Source organism: Nothoprocta perdicaria, unplaced genomic scaffold (assembly GCF_003342845.1).
Source record: "Nothoprocta perdicaria isolate Ctin4 unplaced genomic scaffold, notPer1 scaffold_9, whole genome shotgun sequence".
Taxonomy (NCBI): domain Eukaryota; kingdom Metazoa; phylum Chordata; class Aves; order Tinamiformes; family Tinamidae; genus Nothoprocta; species Nothoprocta perdicaria.
The window spans coordinates 979408-1000383 of NW_020456198.1; the positions used below are offsets into that span (position 1 = coordinate 979408).

General features: G+C 38.2%; 1 protein-coding gene across 4 annotated transcripts in view; it reads right to left on the bottom strand.

The window, feature by feature from the left end:
• Window positions 1-1200: 1200 nt before the first annotated feature.
• The window catches only part of GXYLT2 (glucoside xylosyltransferase 2), a 20800-nt gene continuing 1024 nt past the window's right edge, over window positions 1201-20976 (bottom strand). For 2 of the 4 annotated variants that reach the window (XM_026052646.1, XM_026052647.1), the window contains exons 3-8: window positions 14514-14703; window positions 14158-14289; window positions 8811-9062; window positions 7645-7768; window positions 4945-5117; window positions 1201-3824 (exon numbers count right to left, since the gene is read on the bottom strand). In XM_026052646.1, the coding sequence (XP_025908431.1) occupies window positions 3642-3824; window positions 4945-5117; window positions 7645-7768; window positions 8811-9062; window positions 14158-14289; window positions 14514-14654 (1005 nt within the window). In that variant the 5' untranslated portion in view covers window positions 14655-14703 and the 3' untranslated portion in view covers window positions 1201-3641. Of the gene's footprint in view, window positions 3825-4071; window positions 4597-4944; window positions 5118-7644; window positions 7769-8810; window positions 9063-14157; window positions 14290-14513; window positions 14704-20925; window positions 20936-20976 lie in introns of those variants that run through there. The other 2 variants (XM_026052648.1, XM_026052649.1) reach the window with 2 other exon arrangements.

The following is a 20976-nucleotide window of genomic DNA, read 5'->3' on the forward strand; positions in this document are numbered from 1 at the left end:
TACACATACAGTTTTATCGTGTAGGTGTACACACACACACACACACACACTCGCATGCACAAACAAACACACAGCAGTTTCCAGTTTTTACCTGTAAAAGAGAGAAATGATAGCAAAGCTATCTAAGCCCGCTTTCTTATATGTGGTCAAAAAGCCTTGAAAAAGCTCTCATATTATACAAATGATACAGCCAAATGTTTCCCATCCTGGCAGTTGTTGTACAATGTGCATTTGTAGCCTGACTCTCTCTCAAATGGCTTTGGGCTAAAAGGAGGTGCTTAGCAGCTCTTAATACAAGGCCCCTATTTCTTTATTTTCAGCAAATTCAAGTATAATATAGCAAATTTTAAACCTGAATATTTGACGCTGATACAGCAAGGACTTGGGTACATGCTTAGCTTTATGCATTGCATATATGCCTACTGATTACATATAAAATTCAGAGTATCAAGCATTTGCTAGATTAGGACCTAGGTTCAAATAACAAGGGCACAGTTCTTTGGGCTACACTCTACCACTTCTTTCTAAATATGAAAGGTGATTCTTTTCCTTTGTTATCAACACATTTAGGGTGCAAAAGCTTATGTTCATTTACAGAGAACTATTGGTGTTGTCCCCTATGTTATGATGATATTGCTCAATGTGTTACATAAGCAAAGATATTTTGGTTACATTATCACTGGAAATAAGTAAAATACATGAGAAAATGGGTTAAAAGAAAGACAAAGTCTACAGAAGTATTTACACATTCCATTATTAAAATACATGAAAGCCAATTAACAAGGAATTAGCCACAAGTATGAAATACAGATGCCTTCTAAATCAGATTAATTTTAGAATCAACTAGTGTTAAAAATGAAATGTGACATGATACTGAAAGCTGTAATGAAATATAAGTTAATAATTCTAATGAATGAAAAAATCAGAACTATATAATTATCTAAAACACTTTGGAAACATCAAATTACAGTCTTTTTTCCTTAGAAAAAGCACAGTGTGGGGGAACCTCCCCTAATTATTCCTGCAATTTGATATTATGTTAACAGAAGTCTTCATATTAAAGCATACACTTCATATATTTTAACAGTTTTTAAGAACATAATACAGTTGTAAAAATAATGTAGCACCTCCTGTAAACATAAAAAGCACTGTTTTAACTTCTAATAGTATTATATGTAATACTGTCTTGTTTTTTTCCTTTCCTTCATTATAACATGCCCCTAGTTCAGGATCCTACTGAATCAGTCTGCAATTGCAGCCCACTCAACTTCAGGGACTCAGCAGCAGAGTCACAACATCTGCGTAACAAGACTTGATCCCTGCAACTTTCTGTGGCCTGCAGATACCAAAGAGATGAGGCAATTGACGTGCCCAGCATGTGTCATCTGTCCTCACTTGACCTGTCATCAGCTTTATCTTGAGATATATATATATATATAAAAACAAACAAAAACCATACACACACAGAACAAAAAGAAACCTCATATTTTTACAGGTTCCTGGTATTGCTAGCCTAAAAGTTTTACCTGTCATATATCAGGTTTACATTACCTTGCACTTCTTAAAACAGCATGCTAATTTTTTTCATTTTATTGCCTTCTTGCTTTGAAGTCTTTCAGGTTCATTTGGGTTATATTTTCACTTTCTGCTGTAGCTAGAAATGTACTGTTCTTTTCAGTGACCATTAGAACTTCCATCAAAGCTGTGAGAGCCACTGACATCTACACTGAAGTTTAAATGTGTTTCTGGTTCCTGGCTCCTATTAGGAGGTTTTTCCAGTCTATCAATCGAAATCACTGCAGAGCTGCTCCTGTCCTCTGTACATTGACTTGAGCTTACAGGGCAAGGACCATAATGAGCCACGAACAGGCACAAATCGCTGATCAGGCTTTGCAGCCCATAGACACACAAACCTGCCCGCTGACTACAGTGAAATCACTAGGACCAAGCCCCCGTGCCCCTCATTTCCAGCTGCGCCCCTTCAACTGTGTTGCTGGAGATCATTTTCTTATGAAATTTGTGCATATGTCATGACTAATAAGAGCTATCCCAACAACTGGAGGTTTTCTGTAATTCTTTTTCAATTCTTGCACTTTTCATCGTTCATGCATATTGAATATTTATCTCTAACAACATGTTACCTGTATAGGATACATAATCCATAGCCATTTTCCTTTCATTGCAAAAAAGCTTCATGTATCTTGTCTTCCTCATCCCTCTTACTCCTACTTTTCTTTCTAGATATAAAAAAGAGTAGTTCCAAGTAATGTCTCTTTTTCTGAGCCAACTTGAAAGTAAGGTTATTTTCTCAGCTACATATGTCCCTCAGGGTTTACACTTAGCAAAACATCTTCTGCAAGTCTTCTGTTGTATCAGTGCTCCTTAGGCATATCAATTACTCCCAATTTCCCAACAACCTCTCCTTAGCATCTTTTATCTATTGCAAGTTTTAATAAGCAGATGTAAGCATGTGCATAAGATGATCATCAGGCTTTTGAAACCTAAACTATTTTAAATAAATGCCAAAGCCATCTTGCATCTTTTTGCTCTGAGGCTATTCATTATAATTCTGGCATAAAACTCTGCTTTGGGGAATGAAAGGGCACAAAGAGAAGCATTTTTTATGTCACAGAACAAGGGGGATTTGGCAAAACAGAAGAGGTGGTCACAGACAGCACTCCCAGGCACCCAACAAAGGGACAGAAGGAAAGTTCTCAGTGGCATACAATTATTACTGTGCAGTAAATAGCAATTAAAGAGGATTAATTAAAGAGTAAAACAGGTCACTAACACCTGCTTTTATATTCACTCACCGTATTCTCACACTATGTCTAATGACTATCAGCAAGTTAGGGAACATGTTCTTAAGGAAGTAGTAGGAGGGTGGGGATGAACATCATAGCTGTATTCCATGCAAGAGAGGATTCCCTTTCTGCAGTAAATTAACTTTGTAGGTCCCCTTCCCTGGTTCTTGCAGACTGTTTTCTGGTTTATGCTTTAATGGTTTTTTGCTCCTAATTCCTTTAGAAGATGCCCTCACAGAACTGAATGTCTGGGAGAAAAAATTACAATCACTAGGCAAAAAGTGCTGTTAAATGCAGAGTAAATAGACACTTCTATCCCCCAGTCTTTTTAAGTGAGAAATCTGAAATGTTACCCGTGGAAAACAGCAGGTACTATATCTTTCAAGAGACGTGCAATTTTAAGTAAATATTTTCCTTTTAGCATAATAAGTTTTAACTCATTCTTTCATAAAAGTGATTTTTTTATGTCAGCGTTCTCATGGCACCCAAGAATCACTGAGAGTTTTATTGCCTACTATTAAATAACTCAAACTATCACTTCTTCAAAACGCATCAAGCTGTTACAAACTCAGAAACTTAGAGTGGATACAGCTGTGTTTAGACAAGTAACCAAACTACGTTCATCAAAGAAAAGTGAGAGTCATCAGCTCTCCTTCAACTGAGAGAAATGTAGGAAGTGAACAAAGTCTAAAATTGAAAGTATGTGAACTTTCAGCATCTCTCCCGTTTTGTAATTTCAGAAATTATTAGGGAAGTAAAAGAGGTCATATGCTCTTCATTTATATGCCTCATGAGAGGCGAGTGAAAGAATGCTGAATTCTACATAAAAATATAGCTTTAGTATCTGTGGTTGGCTCCCAAGTAGACAATGACACGATTTTCATACACCTTCTTCATAGTTTTCTCAATTTGCTTCAAAAAGACTTGTGGAATTCTCCCACATAAAGTGTGCACTGTATCCAGAAACTTAGACTGAAGAGGGTAGTACAAAGACTGGAAGAGATTGTCTTCAAACGGAAACTAAAGGGAAAAAATATTATTTTCAGTATAAAATGGCATTTAAAAGTTGCTGTAAGAGAAAGCTTTATACAGGTAGGAGATGACTTGTTTCACACCTTTCCAAAGCGTCCTGTCATTTGGACAGTAGTTTGCTCTAGAGAACTTGCTTTCTGAAAAGTTTGTCTAGGCTTATTACCTGAAACAACCAACTTAACTGAAAATTTATTTCTAGACTCTATATTTAAAGCAAGTTTACTAATGTAGAGATACTACAATGAAACTGGCCTTTTTTAGAGGTTTGTACAGGGAAGCAGGTACTTGAAGGTGCACCAGTTGGATGGAGTAACACAGGAACACACAAGGACACATGATCAATACTGTTTCTGTTTAGATGAGGAGTTTTCAAGTAAATCTCCCAATATCTTAACAATGCAATCCAAATTATGGTGAGCAGATACTACCTGAGAAAGCAGGAAACGAGTTCCCTTTGGATAAAACATCCTGTAGGATTGTTTATTCACACTAACATATTGCATCTGCTAGCAGGCTTCCAAGTCCACAGGACCAACTCAAATCCATCTTGAAGCAAAACTGAACACTGAGACTGTCCATGTCAGGTCCTCAGCAACAACTCATATGCTCCATAAATCTGCTCCTGTTGTGGCATGCTACTTACTGCATAGACTGAGGCTAAGACAACTCCATACTCTCCTCAGAGCAATACATAGAGATACATGTCTCCTTGTGGCCAGTACTGGATAGCTATTGCAATGCTCTTCAGCCTAGGTCAGCACTTGAAAGAGAATTAAGAAACTTCAGCACATATGCACATATCCATACACGTGCAGATTATGTGCAGCTGCATCAGCTGCTGACAGTCTATTATTTCGTATAGGGACCAGGAAGAGAACATAAATCAAACTTTAAAACTAGAAGGTGAAGGAACTCTGACGCACGTTTTATGAGGATTGTTTAAACCATCTCTCTCAAATACAGAGTCAAATGGAACAGGCCAAAGCAACCTTATTATTTTGTGACTGACAGGTTATGCATCAAGTATGACTATCCTCAGTCTAGTCTGGGTGATCTGGTTAAAGTTATCATCTATATTGAAACAGAACTATCAAAATCGAAGACTTACATCACGTATCACTTCATAGAGTGCCTTGAAGGTAGGCTGCTTCTCATCATGGTAGACACCTCTATTGCCATGCAGAATGGAGACACCTTCTTCCTCTGCACCTTTGCAGTTACTCCCATACATACAGTGATCAGGCCGGTAGTTCCATTGACAGGGAAATACATAGAGACACTCTGGCAGCACCAGTCAGGAGAGATGGCAGTTGCGGGGGAAAGACATATCGAACAAGAGTTATAACAAGCTAAAATAACAAGTTAAATCGTATTTCTTTGAAAAAGCTAGGTCTGACAATCAAAACCATTTAAAGTTACTTTCCTCACAAGATCCAAAGCAGCAACTAGATAAAGAAGCTTCATTTTTTTTTTCCAAGGACGAGCAGACCTGTCTCTGAGCTGTTACACTAGAAGTAACCAATACACAGCAACTAGAAAGACTGTCTGGAAATACAAACCAAGAGAGCACTTTACAAAATTAAAAGTGACAGAATCAAATGTGGAGACTGTGCATTATGTAGTACTGCATGGCACCCTCTGCTAGAAGTTTTCAAAGCTACAGAAATGTTTAGCAAAACAGATAGAGCAGTGCGGGTAGGTGAAATCCTGAAGCCTTCTGCAGACAGCACACGAAGTATGTCCATTCTCTGCTGCTGAAGCTTCAGTAGAGGCTATGCTGAGATTCTGCACACCATACAAAGCAGTGTATTTTATCTGTAAGTTGTCAGACAGTCTAACAGTCTAATTTCTCAAAAGGGTTTGTAATCTCATTTCCCCTATTGTTGATTGGTTCTGTTTTTTAAAGCTTTCTCAGTGTATCTATAGTATTTGCGACATGTTTAAAATACATCATGCCAACCCCTCTGACCCCTGTGTTTTTGCAATGAAAACGGAGTTCAATGAATCATTGCACTGCACTGACAGATCATGACAGAAGTTTTGAAGACCAAATTGGTCACTTGGACTTTATCTTCCACTCATCATACTTAGAAAGGCTGTGGTGGTCCTGTGTGGTTCTTGAAGAACGTATTTGAGATGCTTCTTTCTGCAAGGCCTATCAGGATACTGCTCCAAAAAGGATAGTTTTTAAGTGGTTTCCATTCACTTTGACTTATTACACATTCAGAACTGCTCCCCAGAGTAGCTGTAGCACCCTGGTCTCAACCCTCTTACAGATAACAAGAATCTTTCCAGAGAATCTCAGCAGATGTTTCCAGGTACAACGCCTCAACAGGTCACTTTAGCAAAAGAATGTCACCAGGTGTGTCTCAGCTTTTGTACACAACACTTGAGGATTCATAAGCCTTCTCCTCACCAAATGCTCTTAAGAGATTCATTACTGTCACAGCTGGATCCGTGTAAGTCTTCAATGCTGTTGAAGATAGAACCGCCTTGGGAAATGGGAAAAAGGGTTCCTCTTTCCAGGCCACAGGCTTTGCATATTCTTAGCCAATACATTGCATCTACAAAAAGCCATCTGCAGTGGACTTAACTGACTCATGTTTTCATTTCTGAACCCTTCCCAGGCCATTTTTAACAATCCAGCATTTTAAAACCTCATGAAAGTCTAGTTTTATGTTTTAATAGTCTCAAGCTCTTTTGTTTTCTTTTTTGTGCAGTCTGATGTTACGTAATTCAGAAAAATTATTTACTAGTTATGAGAAGACTGGCTGTGGTGCAGAAAAGAATCTCAGCATGTGGATTTGATACAGAATCCTCTTATTACAGAGGTCAAATGTTTTTGCAATCTTTTGTTTTGCACTCTTAAGTGAACAGTTTGAGTTTGACCTGACAACTAATCCGGATTCATCTTTTTTCTTCCTCTGGTAGACCCCATTCACTTTACATGCATTTCTTTTTGGAAAGTAAGTTATTATTTCATAATCAATATTTCTTCTACCTTTTTCTCCCTAGAATTGAGGCTACTGCACAGTGTTTCAGGGATTCAAAACACAGCTTTGAGAGATTTGAAGTCCTTCATAGTTCTTCATAGTCCCAGAGGAAGCAGAACAAAGGAAGAGCATAAAATACACACGCAGCTAAGAAACGGAAGTTGAGATGACCTCATCAATCTGGGGCTTAGTGAGGAAGGGTCATTCGGACAAGTGGGAGGAAGCTTCCTTCTCTGAAAAACAACTTTTATTTACAAGAGTGAAGCTAAGGAGGACAGCAGTTTTAAGGAAGATAATTCAACATCTGAGTGTTTTCTATTTGTAGTACTTGTTTACATAAATATTGGGATTCAAGTACATTTCAGAAGAATAGAGGACAGCTTTGCAGAAAGTTTGTCAATTTAACATTCAAATAAGCACCTGAAACAAACATATTGTTCAGCTAGGCTCTGGTCCAGTAGAGCACATATGGAATGAAAACAAAGTAAAATAATGATCGAACACAGAAATTGAGTTCAAGCTGTGTATGTGTTTGTTTCCTTATTTGCTCAAAATCTTCAAAGAACAGATTCATATCTTCAAAGGGACCAAATGTGATCCCCACTACCTGAACAACCTTCAGAATTATTTTCATGGAATGTAAATCCTAGGTGGACTTGCATATTATGCACATTATCTATATGACTGTATTCTGCACATTAAAAATAATGAGGAGCACTTTCTTTGTATTTTGCAAGTTTAAGAAATTTTTTTAAGAAATAACTTTTAAGAAAGTTTATTTCTTAAACTTTAAGAAATTAAAAATCACTTCTTACCTGGGTTAAAGTAAAAAATAATATTTAGTAAATCCTGGTCTCCCCATGTGATGTAATTTTTGTACTTTTGGTATAATGGATACAGCATTTCCTCCCAAGTCAAACCAGATGGTATCATGCTGTTCTGCAGGGCAGAAAAAAAGAAGCAATATTTTAATACTGTTGACTGCAATGACATGTATGACGTTGAGAAAGTAGCACCCACATATTTATTTATCTCCTAAAGCATGTCAGATACCTAAAGGAAAAATGAAGAACTGATAAGAAATGCTACACATGGAAAGTGTTGGAAAAATAGAATACAACCAGATCTCCTGATATGACTAAGCAGGAAAGCAAGATCTCCTGGGTCCAGCTCTGATGTCAGCTCCTGCTATTCAGAGCCTTCCTATTCTGAGCAATAGGATGGAAAAAAATAAAAATGCAAAGAGTAGGGATCTATTTTAAATTGCTTCATAGAAGAGGGACAATATCAAAACTGAGGCGTTGAAGGGAGGAAAAAAATCAAGCTATAGAGAGCAAGTTTTTACTCAAGCTGTTCCTGTAATAGTACAGCTAATCCCTGGCCTTGATTAAGGACAGAGACCACTCAGAGGTAAACAAAGTTTCTCAAGAGAATAAATGTTCACCAACACAAATAGAGATTTAGCAGGTCAGGCCTTTCACAAAAACAGGGAATTATCATGGTAAAGAGCAAGAGATCCCCTCATTTATATCAATTAACAGAATCACTTGATCTACAACAGGATCCCCAAAATAAAACAAACAAAACCCCAAAACATCACACAACAAATTTTAAATATTTGTCTCAAATTTCATATTTGTTTAAGCTATTTTAAACATCCTAAAAATCATACTCAGACTGCTCTGAATATCCTTGAGTTTATTTCTTTCATGTACTTTTGAAGGGAAACTGAAATGCCAAAGAAACCTGTCAAAGAAGTTGTACTGTTTCTTCAAGTTCTCAGTTCACCACCAATTCAATGAGCAAGTTTTATTTGACAGTCATTTTCACTACAATTCTTTTGGTTTCAATATTCATACACATATTCTATATTTTAAAGATCCTTTAAATTCTAAATTTCACTTTTTTTGTAAGATACATTTTACATGGTATTAAAAATACATAAAGCACTAGTTTCCGCAACACATTTATCTCTTCTCACCTTGAACTGAGCATTGCGTATGCGGGTTAAATTCATCAGCATGACTCCAGAATTGACGCCAGTGGCCCCGTAATAAGGGTGACGAGCAAATCGGCTGTACCAGCCAATCTTTGGTATCTCATGCTCCGGGGCCATAGCAGCCAGCTGGGTGGAGTTGAACTCCTTCAGGATGTGCCAGATGTCATCGATGGGCCTCAGGAAGAGAACATCAGTGTCCACATAAAGAAGAGAGTCCACCTCCTTTAAAATAACCTTGTGGGTTGGCACAGTGAGGAGAGGGAGAGATGAAAAAGAAAACAAGCAGACAATGAAGGTTATTAGCAAAAAAATACTTAAACTAAGAACTTTTAAAAAGTTATTGATTCACTATCTGAATGTCATTCCACACCAAAACAGTTATCAAGTATATATATATATTTTTAAATCTGCCAGGCAAATCAGCTTCCAGAGCACAGAAGTGAGATCCTAATCCTCATGCAAAACAGTAATCCACTTAGCTTTCAAAACAATCTGTGATGCAAGGCCTACATAAAATAAGTTCAGAAATAAAATGCAAGGAATATATATCTGCATAGATTTGTTACTTCTTTTAAAGATCTACATGGCATGGTTGTACAGGAAAACGAACCATAGAAATAAGATGTATTTTTGGCACACAGTGTGGCATAGATTCTGAAAGGAGCATTGATAATAATGTACTAACTGCTGCACTGTCTATATGTACGTATGCTTCAGATGCTTTCACAGTCATACAACCCAATTAAACACACAAAAAGGCTCTGCTTTAATTAAAAAGCACAACTCACTTTTTTTTGTGATCGTTAGCGAGTTTGCTTAAAGAGCAAACTTGGCTTGCTACATAGAAATGTCATTTTCATGCCAGATTCTGATCTCTGCTATCAGAGTCTATAAAAGGAATAATCACAGTAGTCAAGTCACAAGGGAGCAAAACTGGTGTAAATTGTAAAATAATGAGATCCAGGGTATGTAATCGATTCTTGTTGACAATGTTCCCCCTTGTGGCTATCCAGGTCCTTTACACGTTCATTCATTAATTTTCGCAGGGCAAATTACACAGTGCTTCAACAGGATGTGAGAATTCCCTTGATGTTTGCACCACCTCTTTCCTATGTCATTTGTGAGTAAGGTTGGCTAACAGTCTCTATTTTTTTTCTCTGCTCTTCTCCGTTTTCTAAAACTTTCCAAATATTTGTAGACAACTAAATTTTTCTTACCTTAGTCTAAGAAGAAGTTCTATTTTTCTTCTTCCTTTACTTGAAAAGCAAATGTAAACAGCTAACAATTCATATCAGGTCATAGAAAGGAACAATCAGCTTGCAATTACACTATTGCCAAATCCTATCTAGGAAGGTGTATTAAAGATCTTACTTTTATATCAACTGAAATGCATTCTGACTAAAGATGACTTATGAAACAGAGTGAACATTCAATTTTTTCTTCCCTTTTCAAAATTACACTTGTGAGATTCCAAATCCTGACTTAAAGGAGATTTTCAGTCACCTGACTGCACGTGCTAAGATTCTAATTGACATTTAGCCAAGTTTGACAAAGCCCTGGCCCATACTTCCGACATAACTATTATGTTCTACTTGCACAGCAGGACAAGGTAAACGTCTGTGCCTTTTAAACACAAGTTATGCTTAAAAGAAGCTCCTCTTAAACAAGTCAATCACAACACAGATCACTGTTGGGTGAAAGGCGTGTGCAATACATTAAGAATTCTTTTTCCAGTGTTTTCTTCCAGCCCCATAACTAAAAAGCAAAAAACTGCACATGAAAGCATCAGAGAGCAATATTAATAGTCTAGTAAAACACTTGAGAACCAAGAACCCAGTGTTTGAAATAAATATGGACTATCTTGAGCTCTCATACTTACCATGATACTAAACTGGGGAGCAGTTTAGTACCACATGGGATATGCAGCGATTTCTGCCCCCATGCTCAGCCAGGGCTGTCAGAGCACCGGCATCTGCCAGGGCAGCCACTCACAGGGACGTGACTGCAGGTTACAAGGGACATTCAGCTGAGTGACCCTGAGCACGAGCAACACAGGGGTAAAGCACTTCATGTCTGCATACCTGACTCTCTGTGATTTTTGAAACAGATGATCAGGAATATGGGGTGACTACTATCATCCTCTTGCTCTACAGGCACTTATAGCTTAAAAGAACTGTAACTTGTAACTTTTTTTTTTTTTAAGCTTGATAGAGTTTTCTGAATAAACCTGTCAAAGTTCTACTCAGAACTTGCTATACTTAGCCTGACACTCCACTTAAATACTCAATTAGTTCTAATTTGACTTCACTACTTCTGTCTCTCTATATTGTGTTAGCAAGGCTGGCAAGAAACAAGACACATCTGAAATACACAGTGATGTGCTGGGAAGTTGCACTACCTAATGTGCACTGTGTGCACTGACTAGCATGTGAGTTGATCAGTTTTTTAATGCAAAAACTAGGGACAAAGCTCAGTTAAGCTTGTATCTTATACTTATGAAGCAGTTCCACTGAGTGAATTAACCAAATTGTAATTAGCAATTAGGTTACAACCAAGCTAGAGCCTTTGTCTGCATAAAGGCCTGGCATCTATTCCCAGTGCTGCCACTGATCCACTGGGTAGGTTACTTCAGAGTACTTGAGAGGAGACCTATAAAATAGGGATCATGCTAATGCAACTTAAAAGCTATTAAGTGGATTAAGCATCTTGAGAAGGGTTCTAAATGTTAGTTACTATTGGAACTAAAATCCTCCAAAAATCCCTTAAACATTTTATGATACTTTACCTGACTGTTCTGGTACCTTCAGAACACATCTCAGTTCTAGATTTATCAGTGAATAAAACCACTAAAAGTTTTCCATACAAGTTCCCCTTAACATGTTCCTTCTACCTTCCAAACGCCTGTCGGGGCTGTAGAGGAGCCTTCCTTGGCATGAAAGGCACTTGTGAATCAGGGGCTCACATTCCTCTCAGGCTTGGCATTATCAGGAACCAGACAATCTGCACGACTGAGGGCGAAACAGCTGATGAACAGCACTGCTGCTCTCCTGAGATCCTCCCTAATGCTTTACGCCACTGCAGTTCAAAATACTGAGGACATGAAAGGATATACACACACAAAAGGTACTTGCTGACATCCTGTTGGTATTTACCTAAAACACCACTCATAATAGCCATCTAAATAAGAACATTAGAAATCCTCCCCTATTCATACAACCTTCCACTCCCACTTTGTGCAGACTGCCCTGGAAAATACTGGGTGAATAGTCAGTACTTAAAACCTCCCCAATGGGCAATAACTATTCTTCGAAGTGGAGCAAGGAGAGAGGGCCTTTACCATTCCAAGAAGAATTCCCTTTTACCAGCCCTCTGCTACGTCAACAGAAACAGATTAAGTTTGATCTAGTTATGGTATCTTAAGAGTTCCTATCAACTTTTAAAAACAGTCCTTCATTTCTCTCGAGAGATGAGGTGATCTCCCAGGATCCTTAAACCACATACTAAAGCAAGTTGGGAGTCTGAACACTGGGATCACAGAGGTAATTTGCTCTCTTAGTGAAAGGATTCACTTCTGTGCTAGCTCAGCTACTGTGGTTCACTATAGACATGGTTCCTTCAAAGGTGCAAAGAAGCACGGGAGAAGAAAGGTCTGGATTTCTACAGCAACATCTCCTTCAAAAGGGACATCAGAAGCTAAGTATCAAGCACCAGCAAAAATAATGGCAGCTGAAGAGACTCACAAACTGCCTAAGAATCTGTCAGGCCGTGAACTTGAGCACCAGAAGTCAAACCTACCATCTCAATTATTACCACAACTTGCTTCTCACGCTACCCCATCAGCTTCGTGTCAGTTGCAACTGTTCTCAGACAACTACTTCTATCCAATCCATAAACCTCAGCATGATATTAATAACAATAAGAAACATAGAGGGAGCTGAATGTTTTCAGCCCTATCACACAACAACTTGCAATCCCCGCCAAGAGAAAGAGTCACAGTGCAAGCTGCCTCATAGCTTTGCAAAGACAACATCCAGCAGTTCAGGATGCCTAAGAAAAATTACTGGAAAAGTCTACCAAATTTAGAGGCAACATGTGAGCAACAAAAAGGAATCTGAAAAGCACTGCCCAGCCTAAAGGCACTGCTATGAACACATAGCCCTTTCTGTCACTGGAAATGTTATGATCAATAAAAGCAGAACAGCTTCTGTGAAGAGAGGTCTGTAAGAAAACATACTATAGAAATAGGAGGAATGCATTTATCTATCGAAAATAACTACGTTCAACAAAATCCTTACAAAAATAAAACTGTATTGAGCAAACTAACACTTAAGACTAGTTTTCCAGGTGATACAAAGAAGAAAAAGTCAGGGAAGAGAGGATCTCTGCTAAAGTTCAAGTTACTTCCAGCCCATCTGGTCCTAGTGCATTTGAAAATCTCCTTTTAAATGGCAGATAAACAGAACTGCTGACAGCACATATTTTCTCACATATGTATTCATAGTGTACATATCTGGGCGTGCAGCTGTCTCCTGATTGTTTCCATCTGAGAAAGTAAAGATTTCTCTGTCCCCCCTTTCTCACAAGAGGACAATGAAAAAATCTGGATCATGTGAGTAACATGTCAGTTTACTGGAGCCACCCCAATCAGTAACAATGCACAGATTATTTCTGATGTGTGTTCCCAGTGCTACAAAAGTGATTTAAACAGAAGGTTTTTGAAGTTCAGAGAATTCTGCATAAGCGAAGCTATTAGTTACTCCTTTTCCCACTCTAGCAACCTGAACTACTTTCCCCATTTATGACAATAAATATTATAAAGAATACAAATGTTAATAAACAAGGGGATCCCAGCAAAACGTGGGACTCTTGCATGAAATTCTCTTGCTAAGCACCTACAATTACTGTCTTCAGGGAAATCTGAAAGTCTAGGACAATGAAGGAGGACCAAATACAAGTAAAGGAGATTTCTGAAATCATCAGTTTAAGGGCTAACATATGTCAACAGAAATAGTGGGTAAAGAGGATATGATGACTGCACGCTCAGAAGAATGTTATTTATGGAAAGCATGCAGCATCTGCCTTGAAAGAGCTCTAGCCCCGAGCTTAAGAGTCTGAGAGTCCAACAGAACTGGAGACAAAACACACACATTCTTTCCTAGCAGAAAAAAAAGAAGGATTTCAGTTTTGTTAAGTGACTAAAGCACAGATTAAAATATCATTGCACAGAAGTTTCATCTTGAAAGTGGTTTTAATATCACACCAGCAAAGATTCCTTTCCATGGAATGACCTTTTCCTGAAGCAACCTACTCAAAAATCCAGGTGCCTTACCGGAAGAAAAAGGCGCTGGGCAGCACATGGTTTGAATAACTTTTTCCATTCCTGAGCATTTCCCACTGAGAAGGTTATTGGGTAAATGTTGTACTCAAACTTCTTTGTATACGAGGAAGGCCATTCCTGTAGCTGAAAGACACAAGGGAAGGAATTAAACATTACATAGCTTTTTGTTTATTTGAATATGTGTGCATAAAAAAAAAAATCAGAAACATGCTTGTGGAAATAAATAGCAACTAAGCAATTTTTTAATGTCAAAGTAACTCTCAGAGATCTGTAGGTTAAAATTATAATACATATGTTTTAAATATATTATACATAAAAAGTATTTACCAAATGACAAAGAAACTCACCTTCTCCTCAAATTCAGGCTTAAGGGAATCCTCAGCAAAAATGTGAAGACAGAGTCTTCTGTTGCTGAAGAGAACTGCTGATTTCAGCATGATGAGAGTCTCTTCCAGCCGATCCCCACACGCCACGACTGCCAGATGCATGCATTGCAAAGACGAAGGCTCTTTTGAATGTTTCTGTTCTCCAGGCTTCCTGAAAATTAATACACAGACATATTAAAAATAAATGAACAAAAATCAGGCAAGTTTTAAGAAAATGGGTTTTGTTCCTGCTTCTCCATTATGCAGGGCATCAATAGTTTTTTTCTAATTACTATCTAGAAAATACATAAAAGGAATTCCAATTTTTGTCAAAGATAAAAAAAATCAAGTGTTTAAATTATAATACAAAGTTATAAGAATTTTTCAAGAATTTATTGAAGTTTTCCTACTCTTATTGGCTTACAGAAATCACTGTAATATATGCACATGTGAAACTAATTTAATAGCATCTCAAACTAGACAATAAGTTGCTCAGAGTAAATGAGAGGGTTTTTTTCCTCCTCTCTCCAGTGCAGAGTCAATGAAGCCAGAATGGATTTATTACTACCTCGTCTGACCTTCTAGCATAATGCAAGTTAAATTATAGAAATATATCCAGGAATTTCAGCACCAGACCTATAACTTCTGGTTAGATTGCAAAGAGATCTAGGCCTCATTAAAAAGTCTCCACCCCATCTATATGTAAATTATTCCAACAACTAATTAATCTTGCTTTTAAAAATGCATGCCTTAATCCTGCCCTGAAGGTATTGGCATGGTTTCACAGGAGTACTCTCTATTTCACCTCATAGAATACTTGGGATTTTACTAAAATACAGACTTTTTTTTAATGGCAAGAAAGCTGACTTGTCTTAGACAAAGCTGACTATATTCGACAAGTAGTCAAAGAGCAGGTTACAGGTTTTTCTATTTGCCACCTATCTGTGTGGACTTCATAGAAGCTTTAACTGTAAAGTGGAATAAACAGCATGTGAAAAGCAAAAAGTTGTTCTGGAAGACTCTCATACACTTTGAAAATATGAACTTTTTGTTTCTTTTTTCTCCTCCTCCTGATCAGCTTTCCATTTCTACCGTATTTTAGTCACTTCCAACACGGACCATATTTGTACATCATTAGATGTGTGGTGAGAAAACAGCTAAATCACAAGCCTCATCATCATTATGGGAAAGTTCAAAAGGGTAATCATTGATCACTATCAGTTCTCAACGTACCACTGAAGAGGGGACATCAATCCCTGCCTCTTCTCGGCACACTACACATGCTTACACACATACTAATCATCAGCAGAATGAACACCATAAACAAAACTTCTCCATAAAGAGAAAAATGACAGTTAATAAAGCTGTCATTATCTTTTAGAAATTAAAATACTGCTTAGTAAAACAACAGCATTCTGTACTGTGGCATAATCTGCTTATGTGTTAAGGAAAACCAGCCCTCACCACTTTATAGGCTATACAGAGGAACATGTTTCATTAATGGTTTAAAGTCTTAGGCTTTACTCTTAATTAAACCCCAATTTCAACAGTGAATAAATAATGGAATACTACACTTATGTGAAGTGGTATTTGCTTGCCAACCTATTAGTGTAAAAACCACTGAATTATTTAAGTAAATAATTAGCTCACACAGATCTCATTTTCCCCTCTTCTCCCCATCTCTTTAATGTTTCCTCTTAATTGAGTCTCTAAATCAAGTCATATGAAGGATGTGAACTGCTTTGATAAAGCTTGTGGCACTGGAATTCACTGCGAAGGACTCTGCTTCACCCTTTCATTGCAACGTCTCAGATCTCAGGGAAATGAAAGGGGAATGAGCAGTTCACACCAAAGGACATCACAACTCTCCTTCCTTCCCTCCTTTGCACATGCAAGTACTTGGGACCATATTGTGAGGAGGAAGGAGGCAAGAGAGAAATGTCATCAGGAGGAAACAACGTGCCTTACTGATTCATAGGAAACACCTAATGTCTCCAAAGCAGATCAGTTCCAGTTGGATTGATAATATCCAGGATGCTTCTGCTTTAAGCAGAATAAATGGCTATATGGGCTTACCTGAATCTCCTCCTGAAAATAAGAGGATCCCACTATGTGTTGTATAGAGAGAAATAGGAGGTTAGAGAATTTTGCTTGTGCAAGTGGAACAGCCATCTCACTTCCATTGCTGGACATGCAGGCCACAACAGCATCTCCCGATGAAGGAGGCTGGTAGGTAGCCACGGAAGAACACACAATACTACCTGAAGAAGCCCCGAGAGGAAGATAAAATATAACATTAAACATGGGTTTATTGCTTCACAATAGGGTCTTTTTGACTGGAGATCTTATACCAGATCCACACTGAATCCTTGTTTGATATATTATTGGAAATCTAAGTCTATCATGTATATTTGGAAGCTAAGAATTTTAGGAAACATTGCCTGGTTGGACATCCCTAGACACACAACAAAAAGACACATACTTTATTTTAAAGGAGTATGTTACATACTGTAGTAAACTATACAGAAGATAAAATTTGTTACATAGAAGAAAAGTCTTTCAGCAAGGAAGAAAGAACATACTGAACTTTGCTAGACTGTCAACATGAGACATTCACAGGTTTCTGCCATAGAGACATGCTCAGGTATCAGCTGGAGGACAGGTGACCACTATTTTTTGACTCTTTTGATCACTGAGTTCCACTCAAACTTTGAGCAAGTCCTCAATTCTTTAAGCTTTCACTGTCCCACCTGTAAAATGGGAACAGCTGTTACAACAGGTATCCACCTCAGGAGATTTTCGGGCATATTAAAAAGCACAAAGATAATAAAACAATTATTGTTTTTAAAATATTCTTCCTTACATCTATGCTTGTGTTCATTCATAGTAAAATTTACTCATTACTGATACAGTCCACAACTGTATTTTATGATGTAAATTAAGCATTTAAATACATCTAAAAATAACACAAGACATGAGCCTGAAAAGTTTATGTGTTTGATAAGAACACATACAAAAATTACCTACACCAGGTCTGTATATAAACAGTTTGTTGATATATTAGAATCTGCCTGTTACAGCACCACATCAAAGCCTTTACTTTTTTCTTTTTTTCTTCTTATCTGGTCAGAGAAAATTTCTTCTTCCTCTCCTTTCCCCCTGCTTTTCCTTTTACATACCAACATGTGGCTTTAAGATTAAGGAACATTACTTAAGATTAAGCATCACACAGAGCATCACAAAATACTTGCAGAGCGCATCCCTGTAAAACAGTTGAAACAGATTTTCTAAGACACAGCATGATAAAATAGTTATTGCAAGGGTCTTGTGATAGAGGCAGACCAATGACTCCTATCCATTTGCCTCATAGTATCTTATTTTCTGCATAAATATTCTTCTGGGCAAACATGGTTACTGACATGGCAGAAGAATCTTGAGTGTTTGAGCAAAGTAGTTTTGTTTCTATGCCTTAGTTTGGATAACATGTTATTTTCTTATTAGTCACAGTCAAAGTGCATCAAACATAATTAACCCAAAACCTCTCTAAATCAATCCAGATCCATTCAAAATAATGCATTCCCATCTCATTACACAGCCTGCTAATCTATTCAAGCCTTCAAATTTATTCATGAGACAAAGGTAATGAATGCAGATTCTTACAAACTCAATACAGTTGTTAGATTTTGAAACATTCCTCATATTATGATCTCATTTACTTTTGCAGCATAAACACAGTTAGATTTAGGCAATGCATCAAGACTGGTGATTCACTAAATAGGCTCCTTTCCTGATGCTCAACACCGAGTCGATGTCCCAACAGTGGCCATATTCCCACAAACCACATTCTCCTTCAATCCTCAAAATATAAACTACATAGGTTCAGAATGGCCTTAAAATCTTCACTTTAATGCAGTTACACAATCTTGACTTCATTTGCTTAAAATAAAATAAAAAGCTCCTTCCAATTTAGACAAAGGGAGGAAAAAACCTCAAAATGAGAACTTTTTTTTTTTTTAATCGGGGCCTTCAGCATGTTACTATAGGGTATCAAATTCAAGCCAAACTGGTATGTGTAGGCACACAGATTGCAAAGCAAGAAAAAGCCACGTACAAGAAGTTTTGCTTCAGAAAGGTTACTTTTGGAGGATTAAACACAGTGGTGGGCATTTGCTTCCCAAGCCCTGCCATGCTAGTTTAATAGTAAGCGTGGTCACATCTGCCCTTCAGATGTAAAATAATCCTGTGCTTTTTGATGCCTCCTGCACACTGGTTTGGCACACATATTTATACTTCTTTATGTGGGGGTGTGTGCGTATATATATATATATATATATAAAGCTTCCTGAAACCACAGATATAGGACTTGCTACTTCCAAGAGGAAGGATCAAACCACTGACAAAAGAAAAAAAATAAGTTTAAGTTTTCAAAGCTAAATAAAAACTTATGCATAACGCTTTAGATTTACTAAAAAAATCTACCAATCAAAGCAGAACAAATCAATGTGTTTATTAGTATTTGGTAGGTACTAGTCAGCTGATATGTGAGCACTGAAACCTTTACCATCCATGACTACTTGCACTACAAAAAATAATAATATTCTACTATTCTCACACAAATACACAGAGCACTGTTACAGAAACTCAGCTAAACCACAACCCACCTTGGACAGGGATTGATTTTTTTTTTTTTTTTTAAACTGACATATCAGGCAATAGCTGCAATTATTTCTGAGTTAAAAAAAACTTGCACTCTTCTTGAAAAAAGTACAGTAATCAGCTGAATTAAAACTGTGGCCTTTAACTTATAACACACACAAATTCATTGATGGCAACTGAATTAATCATGTAGCCTATATACACACACACATACACCATAAGCAGATCACAAACACAAACAAAACAGGATTTTCAATTTGTCCTAAAGGAAATAGGATATCACTCAAATCATTTTTGAAAGTTATTCCTTTTGCTCACAAGGAGTAACTTTGTATTTATCCTATAGCAATGAACAGGCAGCCTGTGACCCTGCATGTTATTCATAAGGATGCCATCCACTCTAAGCATATGTGTAAGCAAAGCCTATTAAATCTATGGGAATACTCACTCTAATAGTTAATAGTAGTTAAATCCAAAAGTTAGCTGCTTCTGCCCTAAATTCCAGCACCCTCACAGCAGCTTCCCTCTGTTTTCAGCGTGTGCTGTCCCAGGCAAACCACGCTACCTTGCGCCTGTGCCAGCGCCCATGGGATCCGCTCTGGAGCAGTGCCTGCGGGTGGGCTGCTCCTCTCCAGGACAGCATCATCCCCTCCAGCCTTTGCCTTTAAGTGGATATCTTCACTAGGCTATATCATATTGCATGTTGAAATAGCCAACACCATAAAGAGCCTCTCAGCAAGGTTCCCAACCAGACACCAGACCCCTGTCTTTCAGTAAAGTAACTCCTGATGGTGTCCACAGGGCAGGATCACTTTCTGCCAGGAGAGGTGGAAAAAGAGAGGGCAAACGGTGCCTGGTTTAAGCACAGCATTATTCCTTTTCTATTCTGTGCACACCACCACCTCCTTGTGCTGCGGACCTCGTAAAAAGTACTTGAAAAGCCAATAAAAGAAGTTAGATAACACCAAGTTTTGGAACGTGAAGATGCTCACTGAAAAGCTCATTGAAATGGGACAGCTGTTTACTCTCTCCATCAGAGTTCTATATTTTCCAGGCTCCTTCCTTCACTGTTCTTGATTTCCATGATAATCGCAGAGATATGCCTTAAAGAAAAATGAGTCCAGGAGGTACAGTTGCCAGTGGAAATAATCCTGCTTTAACACACACATTTGAATTCTGTCCGTGACCCATTCCCAGCCACAGTAAACATCTCTTGCATTCAGCAGGATAACAATGCTTGCAAGAAACCAACTGCTTTAATAAGTTACGGAATAAGAGCTCATAAAACAGGAACAGCCTTTCATTCAGAACATCTCTGTGAAATCATGAATCAAAGACACAAAGACATACCAAGTTAATTAGACATATGAGGTCACACTGACCATAGTCTAGCTGGAATGCGGCGGGCAAAACAGCCCTCCGCCCGCTGAAAGCACTCTACTCTTTTTTTTCCCCAAAGTGATTACCACTTTATTTTTTTCCGTTAAATATTCCCACTAGAAGGCAGTGAAAAGGGGTTTGCAGTGCAGCAGACACTCAAAGTTTTTCCCAAGTCCTACTGAATTACTTTACAGTGAGAAATCAATAAACACATCAGTGAAAGCCCCGCTGCTTTAAACCCTCCGGTGCGCAGCAGTTCGGAGCCCGCGGGTCCCAGCTCCGCCTCGCGCGCGCCCTGACAGCCCATCCCGCCCGCGGAGCAAGGCCAGAAGGGAGGCGAAGACCCGCGCGGCGGTACCTGGCGCGGGCGCCGGGCGGGCTCCTGCGCGCGGCGCTGCGGCTGAGGCGC